At 37.2% G+C, this 20322-nt stretch overlaps 2 protein-coding genes and 1 long non-coding RNA gene across 5 annotated transcripts; 1 reads left to right on the top strand and 2 right to left on the bottom strand.

Moving 5' to 3' along the window:
• The first annotated feature begins 404 nt into the window (after positions 1 to 404).
• Positions 405 to 18592, top strand: LOC119078770 (protein CREG1). Of its 3 annotated transcripts, none has more exons than XM_037186478.1 (4): positions 405 to 504; positions 17586 to 17750; positions 17821 to 18098; positions 18164 to 18592. In XM_037186478.1, exons 1-4 carry the CDS (start codon positions 486 to 488, stop codon positions 18527 to 18529), a joined length of 828 nt encoding a protein of 275 aa, XP_037042373.1. In that variant the 5' UTR covers positions 405 to 485; the 3' UTR covers positions 18530 to 18592. The 3 variants fall into 3 exon arrangements, with proteins under 3 accessions (XP_037042373.1, XP_037042375.1, XP_037042374.1); XM_037186480.1 differs by lacking the exon at positions 405 to 504 and adding an exon at positions 16175 to 16344 and having other exon boundaries at positions 17570 to 17750; XM_037186479.1 differs by lacking the exon at positions 405 to 504 and adding an exon at positions 16176 to 16344.
• LOC119078724 lies at positions 3201 to 12254 on the bottom strand. The gene is made up of 5 exons (XM_037186401.1): positions 12080 to 12254; positions 11448 to 11685; positions 6774 to 6872; positions 6549 to 6716; positions 3201 to 6421 (listed from the first exon to the last, which is right to left on the bottom strand). Exons 2-5 carry the CDS (start codon positions 11676 to 11678, stop codon positions 3368 to 3370), a joined length of 3552 nt encoding a protein of 1183 aa, XP_037042296.1. The 5' UTR covers positions 11679 to 11685; positions 12080 to 12254; the 3' UTR covers positions 3201 to 3367.
• On the bottom strand, positions 12638 to 13015 carry LOC119078805. The gene is made up of 2 exons (XR_005088063.1): positions 12854 to 13015; positions 12638 to 12785 (listed from the first exon to the last, which is right to left on the bottom strand). It is a non-coding gene; the product is annotated as an uncharacterized LOC119078805 (long non-coding RNA).
• Positions 18593 to 20322: the final 1730 nt, after the last annotated feature.

Below are 20322 nucleotides of genomic sequence, written 5' to 3'. Positions count from 1 at the left end.
TGGGCGGTATATTATAGGCAATTTCGCGAGTTGTAGCCCGAACGAAGCAAAAGTGCCTAAAATAAGCCATCCAATACGAATCACTGTCTTCTGAAGAAAGATCCAGTTGACGGCAGCAATTATAAATAAACCTTTCATTGCAACAAAGCATTTCAGTAGAATGGGATCTGTAGTTATAATTCTAACGAACTAAGTATTTTCAACGAATCGATGAATCTACTACTTCAATTTGACATACATTTTGCTAATTTATGAGACCGTTGTGAATTTTTGTGTCGTCGAAAGTATTTCACTCATACCCTGTACTTATCTGCTCAGCAGCCTATTATAAATGCAAAATTCATGTTTGGTAATTTTATAGTCTCGTAAGAATAGTTAGTAACTATACTGACGTGTATTTATTGCACAACAAAATAAACTGCTGTACAAACAGACCGAAATAAACATTCACTGTGTCACCCTTCCACAATCTAATTTAGATTGAAATGGAAAAAGCGGAGAACCGAAATTATTGCTAAATTTTGAAAGAAAAAATTTTAACTAACTAAATGCTGTCGTTACCATTAATAGAAAATGTATGTTTTGTTACTTACATACTGTTCTGCTGTTGATTAGATAAGATGGCGTGAATGTACGTAGCATTGGCAAATTTTCACTAAAACAGATTTTAAACTTGTACAGACAACGGACTTGTATAAGGAAAATCATCAGGATCGAGTGTTTTATACAATCAAGGCACTAGCATTTGCACGCTGCACTTGACACTGACATGAAAAGTATCTTAGTCGTATGAATTTGTTTTGGCGACAGTATGATACACTGTCCGACTATGGTATCTGAAATCCAGATACGCAAATGCTGGTGCGTTGCTACAGCTCATGTCTTTTAGTTGTCGCTATCGTTACAGATATATTAATCTCAACCGTAGTCAATTTAAGTTTAATGAAAGAAAGTAGATAACATCCCTGAATCAGGGCCAAGTCTATTTAGAAAAATATTTTCTTACTCTTATGAACTATCGTTCAACTTTCTCGAATTTTCTTTTTAAAAGCTTATTCACTCTGCTAATAAATCCCGGCTGTCGATCACCCAGAAAATTCTGTATAAATCGGTAATCAGGCCGATCATGACGTATGAAGCTCCAATTTGGCACCGAGCAGCTAAATCCCACACAAATAGACTGTAGGTACTGCTGGTGGTACTCAACTCAACGACTTCACAATGAAACGAGATATCCTACGATCACCAACTTCACACGATCAATAGCAAGCAAGTTCGCTGACAAATGCGTCAATTCTACATACGATGTAATAAGGGATTTGGTAACCGAATGATGACCTTGCCTATCTCGACACAGAGAAGTTTCAAGTTCATCGTTTACCTGGCTGAAAAGGATGTTTTTCTTCAAGACGAAACTTGCTGTGAAGGACCGTGTTGTAGTTGACTACAACTTTTGGTTTTTGAATCGCGTGAAGGCGGGTTTTGCCGACTCTAAGTGTTGCAGATTTATCGAGTTTATTTGTTTTTTGTCCTTGTTTATTTATTCTTTACAATTGATCGTGTGAAGCTTTTTGTTGATCTTTTCCATCGAATGTTTGATGATGTAGCGGAACGTTGATTTAATGAAATTAGTTCGTTGTAAAACCGAAAGGTTGAATCTCGATAATTGACTCGCATTGCTATGTTAAGCTTACAGAATTATTTTGATTATAACTTTGACTCTTTGACTCGAATTTTCTTTTAAAACCGTTTTCCTTGACAACAATTTTCAACAAGATTCAATAGTTCTCATAAACATCCAAGAAATACAAATTCTACAGATTTAGTGTCAAGCCCCACCTCAGAAGGTACGATTCCTCGATAGTAACCAATGCTGACGAGTTACACATATTCATATTTGGAAACGGCAACTTCTTCTTACACAGTGTTCCGCAATTTTACATTAATTAATTTGAAACGTTGAATTGAAAATTAAGTGAAGAAATCTACGTTTACGCGCTACTTTCTTATCTCATTACAATAGTTTGATACGGTCAATTAAGGCCAGGAACTAGATAAGAAAAATCACGGCCTGATATTGGTAGGGAATCCATTATACAAGCGACATTTCCCTAATTAACTTTGACATTGGATCAGATGGGAGTAAATGAATTGGTAGTTACCGATCCGTCGTATCCCAATACACCAAGACACTCTCGTCTATTACCATAAGCCATACTTCCTGACATGAGTGATTTCAAGGTCTTTTGATTTTTCGTCAATTTCAGGATACCTTTAAGATGCTATGTTGTGTGGTGGCTGAGATAGACACTATGGCTAGCCCATCTTAAGTCCTTCTAAGGGTAGAAAATAAAAGTCGTAGAACAAATGTTTTTCGTAACAAAATAATTTGTCACGGGTTTGAAGTCGTGACTTTACGAGGTAGTACCGTTTGGCATTGGTCTATAATGAATTTAATTCCAATAGTGCACGGTAAATTCATTCGAATTTCCAAAGGTCCAATTATTTAATGAATGTGTGCTCCTGCTCCATACATAAGGAGGGAAGGTTGAAAATAAGCTATTGATTCGGAATATTTTCAGGCAACCCGGGCTATTTGGTAAAACCAAATAAAATTTTTAAGCCACGTTACAGCCGTGGTAAAAGTAAGCTCAATTTTTCTATTAAATCGATTGTGTTTATTGTATAACATGCACGAACTGCATGTCGATACCTTTACATTATCGTTATTTATTACAAAAACGATTTCTTGTGATAGAAGCCTTTGTAAAGTAAATTGTTAAAATGATAGTGGTGTCTAGTTAGCTTCAGAGAAAACTGTGATGTAGAATCTGGACTTACACCAATAGCTTCTGACATGGTGAGTTGTTAGTCCTTAGCGATTGTTTCTTGAATCCCCAGGCAAACTCAAAAGTGAAGGAATTAGTCGGTTCGTAGATCTTCCAAAGCAACAGTTAATATGCGATAGCGGTCGTCCAGATACAGTTCCACAAAGTTTATTAAATGTTGGCTAGTAACATAGCACTTCTTCTAGTATTAACACTAGCACGTCAGACGTCAAAAAGCCTCCAAATTTTGTGTTATGTTAATCACACCAAGAAAGCATGACTCATGTCTTAACGAATATATTCTATGTTAATGCTCGGAGCAGTGCTCTGTTAGTAAGCGTTTTAAAAAGAAATGACAAGGCGTTTCTCTTGGTAGTGCTCAATACAATTCTTTATTAAAACTTTGACCTTGAGTATAATTACAAATTCCAGACACAGTCTTAGACTCTCAGCATATTACAAGCTATATTCACAATGTACACGGGATGGATGGTACAAATTCAATGACAAAAAATAGAGAAACAAAATGACGATCAATGCTATTTAAAGAATCCGAAAAAGTTTGCGACCCTTTCAACAAAGTACGGTTTCTTGAAATGACTTCGGTTCCGTTTGTTGATGTTCACCGGCTTTTCGACATAATCAAACGAATGGAACTGTGCAATAGCCGCAGCTTCAAAACATTTTTTAAAAGACTCCCCCGTTAATTTCAAATTCATCAATTTGTGCTTCAGTGTGTCGACGTCGTCGACAGTAATATCGGCATTCACATTGTCGACCATTGCATCATCGAGCAAGTGTTTCTTTTCCAAATAATCCTTCAAGATACGCTCCAAGTCATCCTTCTTTTTCGCTAAATCCGGTGATATGGAAGCTTCGGCAGACGCTAGACGTAATTCCTGCCGAACATGTGACTCGAAGGCATCGTTATAGGGAATGATAGCATGCTGTTGTAACAATGAACCGAACTGTGAACCAATTTCCAAGATTTCATTCTGTTCTTTTCTGTACTGTTCAATGGTCCCTTGAAGAGTTAAAATCATTCGCTCCTTAACGTGCTTGGCTGCTGCATTTTCCATAATCATTCTTTCAACCGATACATTTGGTACAGTCACCATGCTTTCTTCAAAATTGTATGTGATATGCATGTGACTTTGCCATTCACAACCGCAATTGACACAGTTTATGGTGCCTGCCATAGCATCACATCTTCGCAGTTCCGGTGCTCCAACAGTCTCAACGTTAACACCGTCCAGATGACAATGATCGTGGCAGACTGTTTTGTAAACGATCATGTTCTGACTGGTACCGTGAATTAATCTCACTTCAACGCACTGGGAACTGGTGCACACCGTTTTCGGGTAATTTATCGGGACGGTTTTTATCTGAATTTGTTGAACGAGACGATTCTTCTCCAGCTTCAAGTTCTCGTCGTCTAAGTTCTCGGTGAATTTCTTCTGCCTTTCTGCGACTCTGATGTTCGCAGCAATGTTATCCGAAATTTTCGCCATCGGTCGTGCCAATGTTAAAATTGTATTGCGAGCCTCGTTTATCGACATCGTGTCGTTGATTTTGTGTGGTTTTCGGCACTTTACGAAGTTGAGCATGCGCTGCGTTTCGACGGCAGATTTGTCCCAGCTCAACGAAAAATTCTGGAAATCTTCTGGCCTGAATTCGATGTTGTTTCTCCGGGCGCAGAGGAATCGAAAAGCTTCGTTATCCAAACAAAACATTGTCTCACCGGACAAAACTATTTCGCTGGCCTTTCCTCTCGACTTCTTTCGCAGATTGTCGTTGATTTCGGCCAACAGTTCCTTCAACGCGGGATAAGTGTCACCAGGCTTGTAAAATGTCGATCGTGTGTTTGTGAAACAGAACAGGAGATTGTGAACTGAACTCTTGTGCAGATGGGCCAAAATTTCCTTGACACAAAATGTGAAGAATGTTGTCAGCCGTGCGTTGTTCGGCTTCAACAGCAGGCAAATTCCGTGTATTTCCTCCAAACCACTAACGAATCGCAAAATGTTGTCGACGTTCTCCTTGTCTTGCTCCACTCCTCTCGGGTCTCCTATTCCGGGTGTATCAATAATTCGAATTCGTTCGTTGCCAATGGTAACAAGATGCGACGTGGGACGCTGTGTGCAGGCTTGGCCGGCTCGAGTTTCCTCATTTTTAGACGAACCAATTGAAACCACTCGTTCCTTACAGTTCTCATCCAGAAGCACAAATTTTGTTGGAACGAGGCAGAGCATTTCATTTACGTCGGTTGCTTCTTGTAAAGTCGGAAACGTTAAATAGTTGGCAATGGCATTAATCCATGTGGATTTACCGACACCAGTCTCGCCTAAAACGAGGATGTTCACTTCCGGTACTAATTCGATTTCATTCAATTTTGTCTTCAGAATGTCCGTGTCGAACACAATGAAATCGTTTCCATGATTCACATCCCTGCACCGGAACTCAAATGTTTCCATGAACTCTTTACCACAGTCACAGTAGAACATTTCATCGAAACCATACTCCACAGCGATTTTACATTTTTCGCACATCCATTGTTGCTTCTCGTTGCTGCATTCACCGCCGTTCAACGAGCCTGGACATACGAGGTAGATTAGAGCGCGTTTCCTCGGCTTATTTATTACTGGTTGCATCTCGCCAAGAGATCTAATCAAATTGAACTCTCGATTGCCTTTGTACGTTTTGTACACGTCGAAGTCCTTGTAACCATTCTGCAGAAAATGACAAATCCTTATGCCCTCGGGAACACCCTCCTTCTCAGCTAGGTCTCGTTGCATATCCAAATCGGCTATGAAGCATGCGACGTTTCCTTTCAACAATGCATTGAACAGACCCATATTTTCCGAGGTAATTTCGTCGGCCAGATCGTAAACGTAAAACAGGACATAAAACTCGTCTTTGGGCTTTATTTTCCGGCGTGCCTCTTCGAAGCCTGAATTCGTTCCGATGTACAATGCACCCTGATTGGTCGCATAATTAATGAATTGAATGCGTTCAACAATGGGCTGTGTTTCTCTGAAGAACTGATCTAAAACGGTCGACGATTCTTGAAACGTTTCTTCAATCAATTCCAATTCGAATGTGGTGGCAAGTCCCTTTCGAACTTTCACCAAGCAATCTGTGATATTTTTCATCGTCTGGTCGATAATGGCCTTCTTCCTTTTGATGATTTTTTTGATTTCATTCGGAACGTAAGTCTCATGTCGATCCGTCAATATTTCGATAAATTGGAGCTTAGTGCTGGCATCACATATTTTAGTCACAACATCCCCCAAAACACAAGTGACTTTCGATTCAATTGGCTGCAGAGTATAACCAGTAAAATTAAAATTGCAAGCATCAGCAAGGGATGACAACGGAAACAGAACAAAACTCAGACATTTTCCATGTCCATTAAAATCGCTTTGGATGCGCTCAGGAATATTCTTGACGAACGAGACAATGTCGTCAATAGAGTCTGGAGCCACACCGTCTGCGTCGATGATATCGGAGTCCAAGTTAATGGTGTACTTGGATTCGATTGTAGAATCGACAGCATCAGTTGAAATTTGACGGGAAATGCTCTGGAGATATTCCTGTAAGCAAATTTTACGGAAATATCTGTGAGATCAATTACTACTTTCGACTAGTTCATGGTGATTTGCTGAGACTTACAAAGCGAAAGTCTCACTGAATAAATGCAAGCAAATCAAATTGTCTCACCTCTAACTCGTCAGCATTATGGCCATCGTCCTCTGAACCAATTATAGACAAAATATTACATGAACCCCAATCGATCCCCACAACTACATGCGTTGCTTTTGTTCCGGCTAGATTTTCCGTATTTATCAATTGTTTAATGTGTGATTGCTCTATATCAAAACGGTCCGTCTGTAAAATGAGTGAATGAGTGTTATAGCGATTTATCATGGACGTTGGTGGCTTTACCTTTGTTTTGTATGTAAATAATAGTGAAGCAGCTAGACTGGTTCTGCTGACGCTTTCCTTCAATAAGTGGAATGGAACTAATCCACATAAGACGCTCACCTGTGGAATAAAAACTCGAATTTGAGGAAAAGTTTTGTTTTGTCATACAAGAATGAAATGAATGAATTGAATGAATGAATTGAATGAATGAATTGAATGAATGAATTGAATGAATTGAATGAATGAATTGAATGAATGAATTGAATGAATGAATTGAATGAATGAATTGAATGAATGAATTGAATGAATGAATGAATTGAATGAATGAATTGAATGAATGAATTGAATGAATTGAATGAATTGAATGAATTGAATGAATTGAATGAATGTAATGAATGAATTGAATGAATGAATGAATTGTTAAATTGAATTTATTTTTGATATATCCATCTTCGGCATAGTATCTTTTGTTGGTTTTCAGAGGTCATCATGAACGACAAATAGACGGCCAAATACAAAATATATGAAGAGTTTAATTTATACGTTCTGTTTCGTACAATATTACAATCAGACTGACTACTATACTAGGCGGCATACTAGATTAGTGAATTAATTGTATTATGACTTGTGAACTAGATTAGTTCTCTTCAACACATGAAATCTAACACACCCCCTTAATCCAATTAATTCACACCCCCTTAATGCGATAATTCATACCCCTTCAATTTCATGATGTTGGTGACTTCACCAAACTGTTATATGTAGTCGAATTCTTCTCAATTCCTCAAATCACCTTCCAGAACTGAATTCTCAAATTCGCACATTCCATTCATTCAATATTCTTGTCCATGTCCAATGTCAATGTCGTTGCCATATTCCGTGTTCCACATTGCATGCCATGCTTCTGATGAGTGCCTTGATTTAAATGATCTACCTCTCACTCCAAATTTAGTTTCAAAGTTCAAGGTTTCGAGTATTCTATTTCCATTTCTAAGCTAGTGTATTGGATTTCCTTCCATTTCCAATTTTCCTCCATTTCCATATTCCTTCCATTTCCATATTACTGTGGCCAATTCCGATACCACTTCCAGAAGTCACTTTTTGTACCGATATCAGCTGGACTAAGGCGTACACCTCTCCCAACACCACTAATACCGTTGTAGTCGTTTTCCAATCCGATTTCTACATAAACTTGTTTCTGCCATAATCACTTCGATTTCCATGATTAATTCAATTCAGCCATGATCGCTTCAGTTTCCACGATCAATTCTATTCTGCCATGGTGATTTCGGTTTCCATCACCAATTCGATTCTTCCATGATCAATTCCAGATACCAGATTCCGTAACCAATTCAAATTCCATGATTACTTCTGGTCCCCATGATCAATTCTAATTATTAAACAAGTTTCTGCTTCCATAACTCCATAACTTCACAATTTTGTATCGAATTTTACAATTTTAATTTCTTCAGCTCAGCCAAATTTTGTTTCATAAATTTCCTGCATCTACGTGTCCTGGGCCCATAACCTGTTGGTTTTCAGAGGTCATCATGAACGACAAATAGACGGCCAAATACAAAATATATGAAGAGTTTAATTTATACGTTCTGTTTCGTACAATATTACAATCAGACTGACTACTATACTAGGCGGCATACTAGATCAGTGAATTAATTGTATTATGACTTGTGAACTAGATTAGTTCTCTTCAACACATGAAATCTAACATCTTTTATGACCGCTGATCATTGCGAAGCAGATGTTTCGTATAAAAGAGTGATAACGCGAAATCAAAAGAGTGATAACGCGAAATCCCCAAGTGATTGCAGACGAAAGACCCTCTGTGAACACACTTCTTACAAGTGGAGAATAGACACCGGTGCAAAAACACAATGAAAGTAGATAAGTAGGTATGGCCAGTCCAATGGACTGGCAGTCCATACAAGTCGGAGCACATAGGGATTTGCATGGCGCCACCTCAAACGAACTCATTTCTAGTGGAAATTTGCACTAGAAATGAGTTCGTTTGAGGTGGAGCCATGCAAATCCGTATGTGCTCCGGCTAAAACAAATTTGAACGTTTGGCCATACCTATCCATTTACTTTCATTGCAAAAACACTCTCGGGAGATATGACCAGAAATATGGCAAATGTTCGGAGAATTAGCCTACTGTGTACGGGTGTTGTAACTGAACTCATTCATCATCGTTACTATGTATACTATCCAGTACTATCAAGTACTACAAAAGTCTTAGAAAATAGGTTGCATCAAAGGTTTAACTCATTCCAATCAGAGGAAATAATTTTGTATTCTGTATTCAATTCGTCTGTACTCGGTTCCAGTTGTGCTTCGACGGTCTCTTTTTGTCAGATTCCTTTGCTACCTGAAATTTATGCGTTATCACTCTGTTAGTGGTCACGGCGAGGGACATTTTTTTCCGTGTAAAGAATCTTTATTGGAAATTTTATGATGAATTCACGAGGAAAGAGTTTTGGAAAATAGGATGGAAAACTGGCACTATATTGATGTTAGAAGGCGTTCATAAATTACGCAATGCACGAGGTTGAGGGGAGGGAGGTATAAGGATTGAGTGACGATTTTTGCGTTACACAACTTATGACCCCTTACTACTTCTGTTCCAACACGAAGAAAAAATCCGAAATGGACTTCTTTTGTAAAAAAAACTTTTATCTTTTGTCAAGGAGATTTTCTACGGTTTAGAATAATCTCATTCAATAGTATTTTGTTTTTGCTTACAACTTTATCAAACACTCTTCAAAAACTCAGTGAAATGCTACTTCTTTTTATTCTGAACCAAAGGCCTCTTTGGTATAGTTGCTAGTCAATCTTTACGAAAACAATTAGTATCAGTTTGACGATTGTCACAAAAAATTTAATTTTGTAACAAAAGAAATACTTTTGTGCCAACAGTTCGGAATAATCTGTCACTATTTGCTACGATCGAAGTAATTCGATTTTTGGCGGAGTGAGCTATTTTGGTGTGAACTACTATAGAATCCAGGGCCGGACTGGCTCGAAAAAGCCCTTCGGGGAAAAACTCAAAAGGCCCACATATTCGGGACACTATTTCGGCTTAAGCCAAAATTTCCCGGTGACTAGAATTCGATTTCCCGGTTATTTGAAATCGGTTTCCCGGTACAAGTTACAACTCTGAATTTCTGTGAAGATTTTAGTGAATGTAAATGTCAACCGAGTTATTATTTGAAACCACCGATTCCAGTTGGACAAGAATAAACTTCTCAAAGAGTAGGTGAAGACATTGCGAGCAAATTTTTTTAAGATTGATCTTTGACGATGCAAAAACAGTATCATTTTTTGAAGCAACACAATTTACTACACATCATGCATAAATTGCGCTGAAGGCGAAATTTTACACATTCCGGTGTTTATACTGAGGTCACATGGAACTGTCTTATCAGAATAATTAAGCATTAACTAATCAAGGGTTTTGTTTTTTGACCAGAATAACTCTTCGGGAAACTTGAGTTACTACAATTATATCTGAGTTGATAGTAAAAAAGAAAATTTTTCGATTTTCTACTCACAAATTATATTCTGGTGAATACTTCCCGGTGAATATTTTCCTGTTAGTATTTCCAGCTTATATGCTTATTTCCCGATCAGTCCTTCCCGGTGACTTCTTGTCATCGTATCAGCCTAGGTATAATGATTTCGACTACACGCATTACACCATTGACATTAAGAAACTACAAACATTTCATTAATCGGCTATAAGTGATGAAAACATTTTTCTCTATCGACAGCCACTTTAAAACGTTCGCTGTGATATCATTTACTAATATGCCGTTGCTAAATAATCACTGACTGAAATCCTCGAGGCCATAACAGAACGTATAGAAATTTAACTCTCCACATCCCTGCTCCTGAAACAAACTATGCAGCAAGCATCAGAGAGTCATGGCTCTGTGTTATATATCATAGGGATTTTTCAACACCAATTATGTATTATCCAAAACGAAATCGTTACGTTTGCGTTTTTGGATAATAGGTAACGTCAGATTTTTCGTCCATAAATGCCGAACCATAACGCTAACCCTAAATCCTGACCATAAAGGCAAATGTCAAACAATAAAGGCAAATGCAAAAATAATTAAATTTCGACTAGACGGATTCTGATCAAACAAAATGCCAGTGTGTAGCGCGTGATCTCAGGACTCCGGAAAACTAATTAGTTTTTGAATCGGACTTCTATATGCCGAGCGATAAGACTTTAAAATCATGTCGTGATCAATGTGTAAAATTTTAACTTTTTCAAAGTCTTATCTCTCAGGAGATGTTGGTCCGATTGGAAAACTAATGGCTTTGTCGGAATCCTGAGATCATGCACTACACAGTGGCATTTTGTTTGATCAGAATCCATCGAGTCGAAATTTAATTATTTTTGCATTTGCCTTTATTGTTTGACATTTGCCTTTATGGTCAGGATTTAGGGTTAGCGTTATGGTTCGGCATTTATGGACGAAAAATCTGACGTTACCTAATATAAGTCTAAGAAATTTTCAGAAAGCCCATTCGGGTCATCGCCCGACCGAGGCAAAAGGCCCTTCGGGAATCGCCCGAACGCCCAGTATGGCCAGTCCGGGCCTGATAGAATCTATAGTCATATCAATCAATTCGTCAATTCACGCCTAATATTGGCCATTTGAACTTACCGCCAGCTCAGGCTCCACGTCATATTTCATCAAATTGTTGAATACACTTTTGTCGTTGTAAATGGACTGCGTAAGCATAACGTGATGTTCAGCTGTTTTGATCTCCAACTCGCGATTGAAAGACTCTCCAAATATGGACTTTCCACAGAATGAATCTGTTGCTGCATCGTACAGATCGCCTATTGCTGCAGATCGACCCAGCGATTTTCGTGTAATCGTTCTGCCAGCCATTTTTTACCTAACGAAATTATTAATTGATTTATTGAGGATTTGACGTGGAATTTATTTTAATTTAAATTATCATTGGCGTGTCTATGATTTTTGTTTTGTTTTATTGCTCAGACCTTAGTCTCAAGGCTCTTTTCAGAGGTGGTTGAATGGGGAAAATTTTTAAGAAATCGTCGTTCACAAAATGTATTGAATTGGGCAAACAAAATTGGATCATTTCAACCCATCTAAAAAAAAATGGAGGCAGATCGAATTGAATCGAACAAACACAATGTGCCGTCGTAATTTCACACAGGCCCATTTTAAGCATCGAGAATCAGTTTTTCAGAAAAGCATTCAATGTTAATCAAAACTGAATGTCGATGAAAGAAACTATATTTTTAACGTTTTGAACCTCTTCTTACCCAATATTCGGAACAAATCAAATTGATAATGAAAATGGAAGGAACGGACTGCACAAAATTTCTAAAAAAAAAGTTCTCTCCTAAACACAAAGTTGTCACTAATTCCTAATACAATGCATAAAATAATACGTAACGTTGCACAACGAAGGTTCACACAACACTGATTTTGTGTGGATGAATTGAATCGTAGTATGACCTAAACTAGAGAGGACATTAAAATAAGTTCGCAAGGTTCTGTCCATTTCTTTGCGATGCTTATAGTCAAAGCACCTAGCATAGTAATCGAATATTTGGTGTGTTTTTATGAATTTTGCATGTATTTTTATATGGAGAAATCGGAAACTCAAATAAAACACAGAAACAGAAAAGGTGTCGGTTTTCAAAATTCCGGGTGTGTATTCTTTTAGTATGCTAGGTGCTTTGAATGATACAGTTGCTACTCTTGAATAATCTAAATATTCGTTCAAGATTAAAGAGTCGTTCGTTCCAGGTCATCATGTTTTTTTAGCCTAGCCAAATCCTTTAATAAAATTGCATCAGTAGAAGCTAACCGTGACGACACGGAAAATCCCAATATGCGTGTGAGATCTATAAGTGGACTTAGCACCCCCATTTTTTTGGCATATAGCTGTGTAATGCATATTGCGAAGACTGTAGTTAAAATAGCTGTGTAACTTATATTATAGCTGTGAGACGCATTTCAAATCTATCTCGAGAAATAAAATTTTTTCCTAAACTGTCATGAATTTTGCGGTCACCCATCCAAGTACTAACCGCGCCCATTGATGCTTAGCCTGAGAATCCGACCGTCACCTTTGCTGCTGTTGTGCTAATTTTGCTTGTGCTTTAACACGTTCTTATTTCGAAGCGTTGCTACCGCAATATAAATTCTGCACCTATATTATACGGCACACAGCCGAATTCAAGTCTGTAGTTTTCATATTTAGGATTTTTACTTTGGTGAGTTGTCATTGCATTGTTTCAGGTTCTGAAAGAAAGTGAATTGAGACTGCCTGCGTGAAGAATCGCCCATTCAATTGTTTTCTGTGAAATGCCTAGTTTGACATTTGGGAGCAGATACTTGGCTTAATTCGTTTCTAATGTATTGAAATTTCTGTTACTTTCATTCGTCTGTGTTTCCACGGATTTTGACTATTGAAGAGGTATTTCTATAACCTGACAATCAGTGGCGGATTATGCCATGGGCAATTCGGGACTTTGTCCTGGGCGCTGGAAAAATTGGGGCGCTGGAAAAAATTATGAGCAAAAAAATGACTCTAAAATTACATAGGAAAATTTGAAATCGAAAATATCGCGCCAAATTTAGATCACTCTAGAGTGATTTCGTTATCAATATTTTAATGAAATTTAAACTTTTTATAGCCATGGCAGTATGGGCAGTATGTCACCTAAATTTTTACAAATTCTTCCAAGTCTCATTTTTATGTTGTATATTTTGTATTCATATACTCTCAAGTAATATTGACAAAGTCGGGTTTTTAAAAGCCTGGCGCAAAACTTGAGCCCAAAAAATTCACTTTAAAGGTGTTTTGGCTAAAACCATAAAAATACAAACTTTTTTCAACAAAAGCAGAAGATCTGTCATGAACCTAATATTTTAATACTATCACCCATCAATTTTTTATTCTGAGTTGATATAAGCTTGTCCTGCAAATTCAGGTGAAAATCTACGAGTTTCTGAAAGTGTCGAAGGTCACCAAAAAATACTTTATGTACTTCAGTGCGTATTTTATTGCTTCCGTACATAAAATCTTGTTGCTAACTCGTGCCTATTTTGCGCATACGACAAGTGTTGGATTGACAATTTTCACATCTATTGCGCAAAATTTCCATTTACGCAATAGTTAGCAAATAGTATGTTGTGTTACAAGTATTGTAATGTTGATTTTTTCAGCACTAGACCCAACCGAGAATTGAAATAGACAAATGCACAAAAATTCAGAATTTTCATTGTAAACAATCACTCTTCGAATTTGATCGATCACGTTGCTTTGCATTTTTTTAAAACGAATGCTGTAATAACTCATACGAATTTCATTTCAACACTGGTTTGAGTGTTGTAATAAGCCATGAAAACGGGTGTTGTAATTTTGGACATTTCAATCTAGTTATCGATATTGAAATCCGTCGTATTTCAATTCTCGGTGGCACAAATAGCTATTAAGCTATTACAAGTCCGATGAAAGTATGAAAAAAGTTGAAAAATATTTCCGAATTTCGTTTTGCATGATCATTGCGAAATTCAAAGTGAGCTCTAAAAACATGTGACCTTAAATATTGTCTTGTGAATCTGGAAAAAAAATGTAACTTTGTTCGACTTAAAATCTTTACAGTGACCCGAAATTTGGTAAAATTAGAGTTTTTTGAAGCAAGTTGAAAAATCAATACTTCTGAGATAGAAACTCATTTTTTTATATTTAAGATTGATTAATAATAACTAAATAAGTCTCTTTTTTTGTCGTTTACACAATGTTGATTTTCCCATTTGTCTCAAACATATTTTACTGATATTTCGAACCAAGGTTTCGACAATAATTCTGATGTAGATCGGTAGTTATGCTGGACTTTTCTTTTTTTCTTGTTATCATCAGTGCAGATTCTGTGACTCTAGTCCGTACTACCTCCTTTCACTCATGCGAAGAAACTGTTTAACAAAACAGGAAACAAAACACCAAAAAACAGAACAAAATTGGCGCTAGATTTTTATTTGCCAGGGGCGCTAGAAACGTTAATCCGCCACTGCTGACAATCAAGCTTTATTAAAATCAGCCAAGCTATTTTACGATTTTTCTTTATCTGTTAACATTGAGTCCGACCAAGCGTCAGTACGAATCACAGTTTGAATGCATGGTCCCATACATTTTCTGATATGCAGCTCACAGCTATATTTTTCATACGTCAAATATGCGTTACACAGCTATGATATAGAGTACACAACCACAATATGCAAATCCTAGCTATAAAATGTGTTCTTGGTGCATAATGTAGCTCTGTAATCTATATATAGTTGTGTAACTCACATTGCAGGTAAATAACCAACATTAATAGGATATGCGTTCAGTAGCTATATTTTTATAAGTCTTGCAGCTATATTATAAGAACTGCAGCCACATTATAAGTTACACAGCCTTTAACGAAATCCACGAATTTTCCGTGGACATGCGACGATGCGTGAAGTTGCTCAAATAGTTATTTATGACACCGACTGATGTGTGGATTGTCGATGGAAGTTGTAGATCGAGTGTGACAATACACATTGAGTGCCTAAAAACCCTAAAAACCCATTAATTACAGAGTTTACGAAACTTTTACTTTTCTTCGCTTAGTTGAGGAAATTGGTTAAACAAAGCCAAGGGCGAGGTCTATCAATTAGCAAACATCGTTTGTCCTATAGAAACGACTATTACATGACACAGTCATCGGAAGTTCAAAAACTTGATAAATTATTTTCACCATGGATATATCAAAGCATGGAGTAAATTAGTTCGATGTGTAGGGTGGCGGCACCAGTCTCCGGACATGTAGTCAAACCCCTATTATTCTTTCATTCATAAAAAGTGTTTTAATACAAGAACAACGGTCTGGACACTGGACATCTAGCAACAGCTTGTTTTGTATCAGCTGATGATCGTTGTAACGTCTAGTCTGTTTAATTTACATATATGTTGTCTTCAAATGTGTATGTGTTCCATACGTTCCATACCTAACAAACGATAAATGAAGTAGCTGAAAGAAAACCACTTGTTGCTGGATGTGTACTGCACAACGAACGTATATTAACTGCTTGTGTTTAAACTTTCATTTTTTTAAACCTAGCACTTAAATGGAATTCATTCAATACAAATGATGCTGATGCTGTCGCTTTGCTGACTACTCAAAAATATCGACCATTGTCACCACACTATATACTCACATTGTGTCTCATGTTAGCGTTTTATCACACCGCTTCGTCATCGATGTGAGTTGTATTTGGTGTACGAGCTATCTACCACACATAAGCCATCTCTACTACATCAGAACACTCAACTCCACACAAACGAAATTCATTAACAACTTTGTTATGAAAACAATTTTATTTTCATTCACATTTTACTGAAATACTCAAACGAAAGGAGACGTGATTTTGCATTGAGCGAAAGTGACTTAGCAAAGTTTTTGTGTTCCATCAAATAGTATTGTCTGAAAGGACACGAATATAATTCTCGACGAAAATATTAAATTATTGTGCTGTGATCCTGTGATAAGTAAAGTAAGAAGGAGAATTGATCTGCATATTAAAAATGTGAAGTCTTTATCTCTTTGTCTTTGTTCAACTATAATAGTCACCAGAAATTGCGATGAAATTCTGTTTTGTGAATAGTTAGTTCAAGATCATTCACTGCCTGTTGTTTCTTTATATTTTGGCCAGACTACCACTTATAGTACGCCTCAAAAATACATTTTGAGAAACTTGTCCATTGCGCATGAAAAAAAGAGTTTCCTTTGTTCCGATTCGGTTCGCTTTGTTTATACTTAACCTCCTAATTGTCGGTCATCGCATATCGTTACAACTGATAACGACTTTATTATTGTTTAACGTTCCACAAACGGTCTACGTGCGAAAACGAAGCACACCAAAGAGCCAATATTATACACCATGTCTCGCATAATGTGAGTTTTACACTGTATGGTTGAGTCGAGTTTTGATACGAATTGTGATGTTTCAAAATACGGAAAGGTCACTAGGACATTGTCTTTTATCACCTAATTATGCGGTATATGGCCAACGTAATATTCAATTCGGTAACGTACGCTCTAAATGGCATCCACAGCAATACCAAATACCAATAGGTATTGAAACAGTAGTTGAGTAGTATTATACAGCTGTTTAGATTGACGATATGTCTTCAATCTTCAATGTTTTCCGCACATATCGTGTTCTGTTTTAATTACGCGTTTAAAGCGTGTCATCTCTTTGGTGCACCCGACAATTATTTCAGAACTTGGAGAGAAGCAGGAGGTCTGAGATATATAAGCCTTTTCAAGAGATTCGTGCAAAATCTATTACTTCATCGGTCTTAACATACAGTTTGCTGCATTAGATCTCATTTAGCTAGCACGTCTCGTTATTTTAATAGGAAGTAAAGTACTCCACTATCACCGATATGACCCTTTCATTGAAAACTTTCAGAATACTTTTTGTTATGCTAGGGGCATTATAAACAGTTTTGTTGCTAGGTCTCTAACAAAATTTAGAAGAGGTAGACAACAAATACCCAAAAAAATCGCCAAAAACTGTACGATTACAAATGTTATCGTCGTTACTGAAATAGGCATCTCAATGACTTTTACACAACAACCAAATAATCAACTTCGTATTTCATTTGACGATTTGTCGTATTAATCATTCCCACCATATTTTGCTCATGTTCACTGAGATAAGACGCACTTAACATTCAAAGTTGTTCAACGAGATTTTCTGTTATTCAGTTTCGATTACTCGTAGGTACGATGGAGACGAAAATCGTTTTAGAATTACTTTTTATTGGCACGTTAATCGCCTGCAGTTGTGCGCTGACCATTCGAGATTTTGGTTCCAATGAACTGAATGATGTCGAACCGGATCACAAAGATTATCCAGCTGTTGCTCGCTATGTTGTACACAAATCAGGTGATCACTAGATTCCCGAAGCAAATCGAACAAAGAAAATAATTTTTGATTCCTATTGTGTGTTGTAAAGAATGGGCATCGATGGGAACGTTATCTACTTTGAAGAGCATCAATGGTTTTCCCATGGTTAACATTATATCGGTTGCCGATAGCGGCAGAGACGAACCATCAACCGGTCGTATTTATTTCTATTTAACGGATTTGGATTACACCGGACAGGATTTGATGAAAAACAATAAACTGACCGTTCTGTTCTCAAATGACCAAGACCTGGCATGTACGAAAAAGGGTATTGACCCAATGGAACCGACCTGCGCTCGGATCATGATATCTGGAGAAGCGGATAAGGTAATTCTAAATTCTCGAAATAATGTATCGACAGTGTTGTGTAATCAGTTGTCCATCTGAAATAGTTGGATGTGAATTCCGATGAATTCAAATCTGCGAATCGATCGTTCATCAGCCGGCACCCCGCAGCCACCAATTGGATCGCAACACACACTTTTTATTTGTGTAAACTCGAGATTGAACAAATTGTGGTTTTGGACTGGTATGGCGGTCCTCATTATGTTTCAGTAGAAGACTATTACAACGCCAATCCAGCGACGAATGGTTTCCTTAATTATGGACGTTCCGTAAATGCTGTGGCATTAGCAGAAGATCATCACGAGACAAGTTCCAACAGCATCGACAGTACAAATACAAGAAGTCGAAACGATGAAAGAATCAAAATTCGAATTCAGAAAGGCAGCGACGCGTCCGTCACTATTGAATTGTAACTAAATTAATCGCTTTGAATGTTGTAATCGCAACACACTCCTATTAAACATTGTGATATCTTCGTTGTGCGTTATATTAACTTATTATCGCGGCATAGCAATGATGAGTTAGGTACATCAATGTCTGTACAGTGTTCACAATACGTTCGAGATTATTTTGACAAAAGACTCTAATATGAAGTGACCAACTGTGGTGTGGTACTTCGTTCTATAGATGATGTTCTTTTGTCGATTCGGATGCTCAGACTCAGAGAAAAGCCAAAAAGTTAGAAGGGTTAGAGGACACAACAGAAAATAATTTTTCATTTGTCCGATCGAAAATCGTTCATTAGCCATCATTCAAGTCACGCGTGATGAATTTACATCGCTTTCTATCACATTTTCAACCATACCTTGTATCTCTTCCTGCACGTTCAATTACATAAAATTCCATGAACTGTAGAAATGAAAGAAAGTTTAGGTGTGATCATCGGACCAACAAAAATTCACACCTTGACTTTTCACCCCTAGTGATGTAAATGACAAATTACGACGTATTCTACTATTTTTGCATTGTAACAACAGTTTGCGGCTTATTTTTCATCGATTGAAATAAAATCGTGAAAACTGTGATCTACAAAAGTGAAAAGTGGTACAGCCATGATAGATGAGTGATGTGGATCGAAAACACAATATTTTCCGTACATCTTTTGAATGTAGAAAAGGGGAAATGCGTAGTTTTTGCCTATAAACTTAAGCGAAAAGACCAGATAGATAGCGCTACTGTATATCACGGCTGTCACACCTAACCAAAATTTTGTTTTTATTTTAAAAAGCCTCACTTTAGGTTGTTCTTCCAATTGAACAAGGAATCTGAAACAGCCAAAAAAAATTCTCAAAAATTGATTTTTCCTTTGCCTCCAGCCATCCGGCAGCAACGAAGTTCGAACCATGGCAACGATGTAGCCGGAAAATTGTCCTGACTACCTTCTGCACCCTCCATGCCTGACAATGTGGTCCACGAATCGAGGAACTTCGGTTTTCGTATCGGATAATGACAAATTTGGCATAGGTTTCAGGGGATTTCAATGAGGTTTTCAAAGTGCCGTGGGGCACTGGTCTATGAGCAAATGGTAGGAATTTACGGATCAGTTCTATGGTTTTTGCTCAATTATGGTATGGTCAGTTTAAGGATACGTGCAATTGATTATTTAGAATAGTTAGACACAGTTGTGGTAAAAATTGATATGGACGATGAGATGGAAGTAAGGAATCTCCCTCTTACCCACCCCCTTAAGTCTAAAATTCTGAAGGTATATCAAATTTTCGATTTTTGATTTTTAGTTAATCCGTTGATTAAGTTAATCTGTTGTCTCGTCGTTTTCATGTCTAATTTATAATTTACATTCATCGGTGCATTGCACTCTAAAACATACTGTTCACTTAAACAAAAGTTATCGTTTCGTCACCGAATTATTGCAGGTCGTTTGGTGACTCCACTTGTTTACATTAAATGAATGTTATGTTTATACGACCCAGCGTAGTGAGTCAAATTGAATTTTTATGAACATTACGTGTGTTACTATAAAGAAAGATAACGTCGGTGTCAACATCTGTGAAAATGTTCTGTTTTGATATGTAGTCTAAGCGAATATTTCACCTGTTGTCTAAAATGAAGACAAAAATAGGCAATGAACTCTAACTAATGCCATGTTTTATATAGGAAAATACACGTTTGAACAATTGAAGTAAAACATTAAAATAAATACTTAGATGAAAAACTATACATTAACAGAACTGATTTGGTGACATGC

This window comes from Bradysia coprophila, unplaced genomic scaffold, assembly GCF_014529535.1.
Source record: "Bradysia coprophila strain Holo2 unplaced genomic scaffold, BU_Bcop_v1 contig_297, whole genome shotgun sequence".
NCBI classification, from domain to species: domain Eukaryota; kingdom Metazoa; phylum Arthropoda; class Insecta; order Diptera; family Sciaridae; genus Bradysia; species Bradysia coprophila.
Note: the sequence above shows the minus strand (reverse complement) of the source record. Positions and strands in the feature narration are given on the sequence as shown.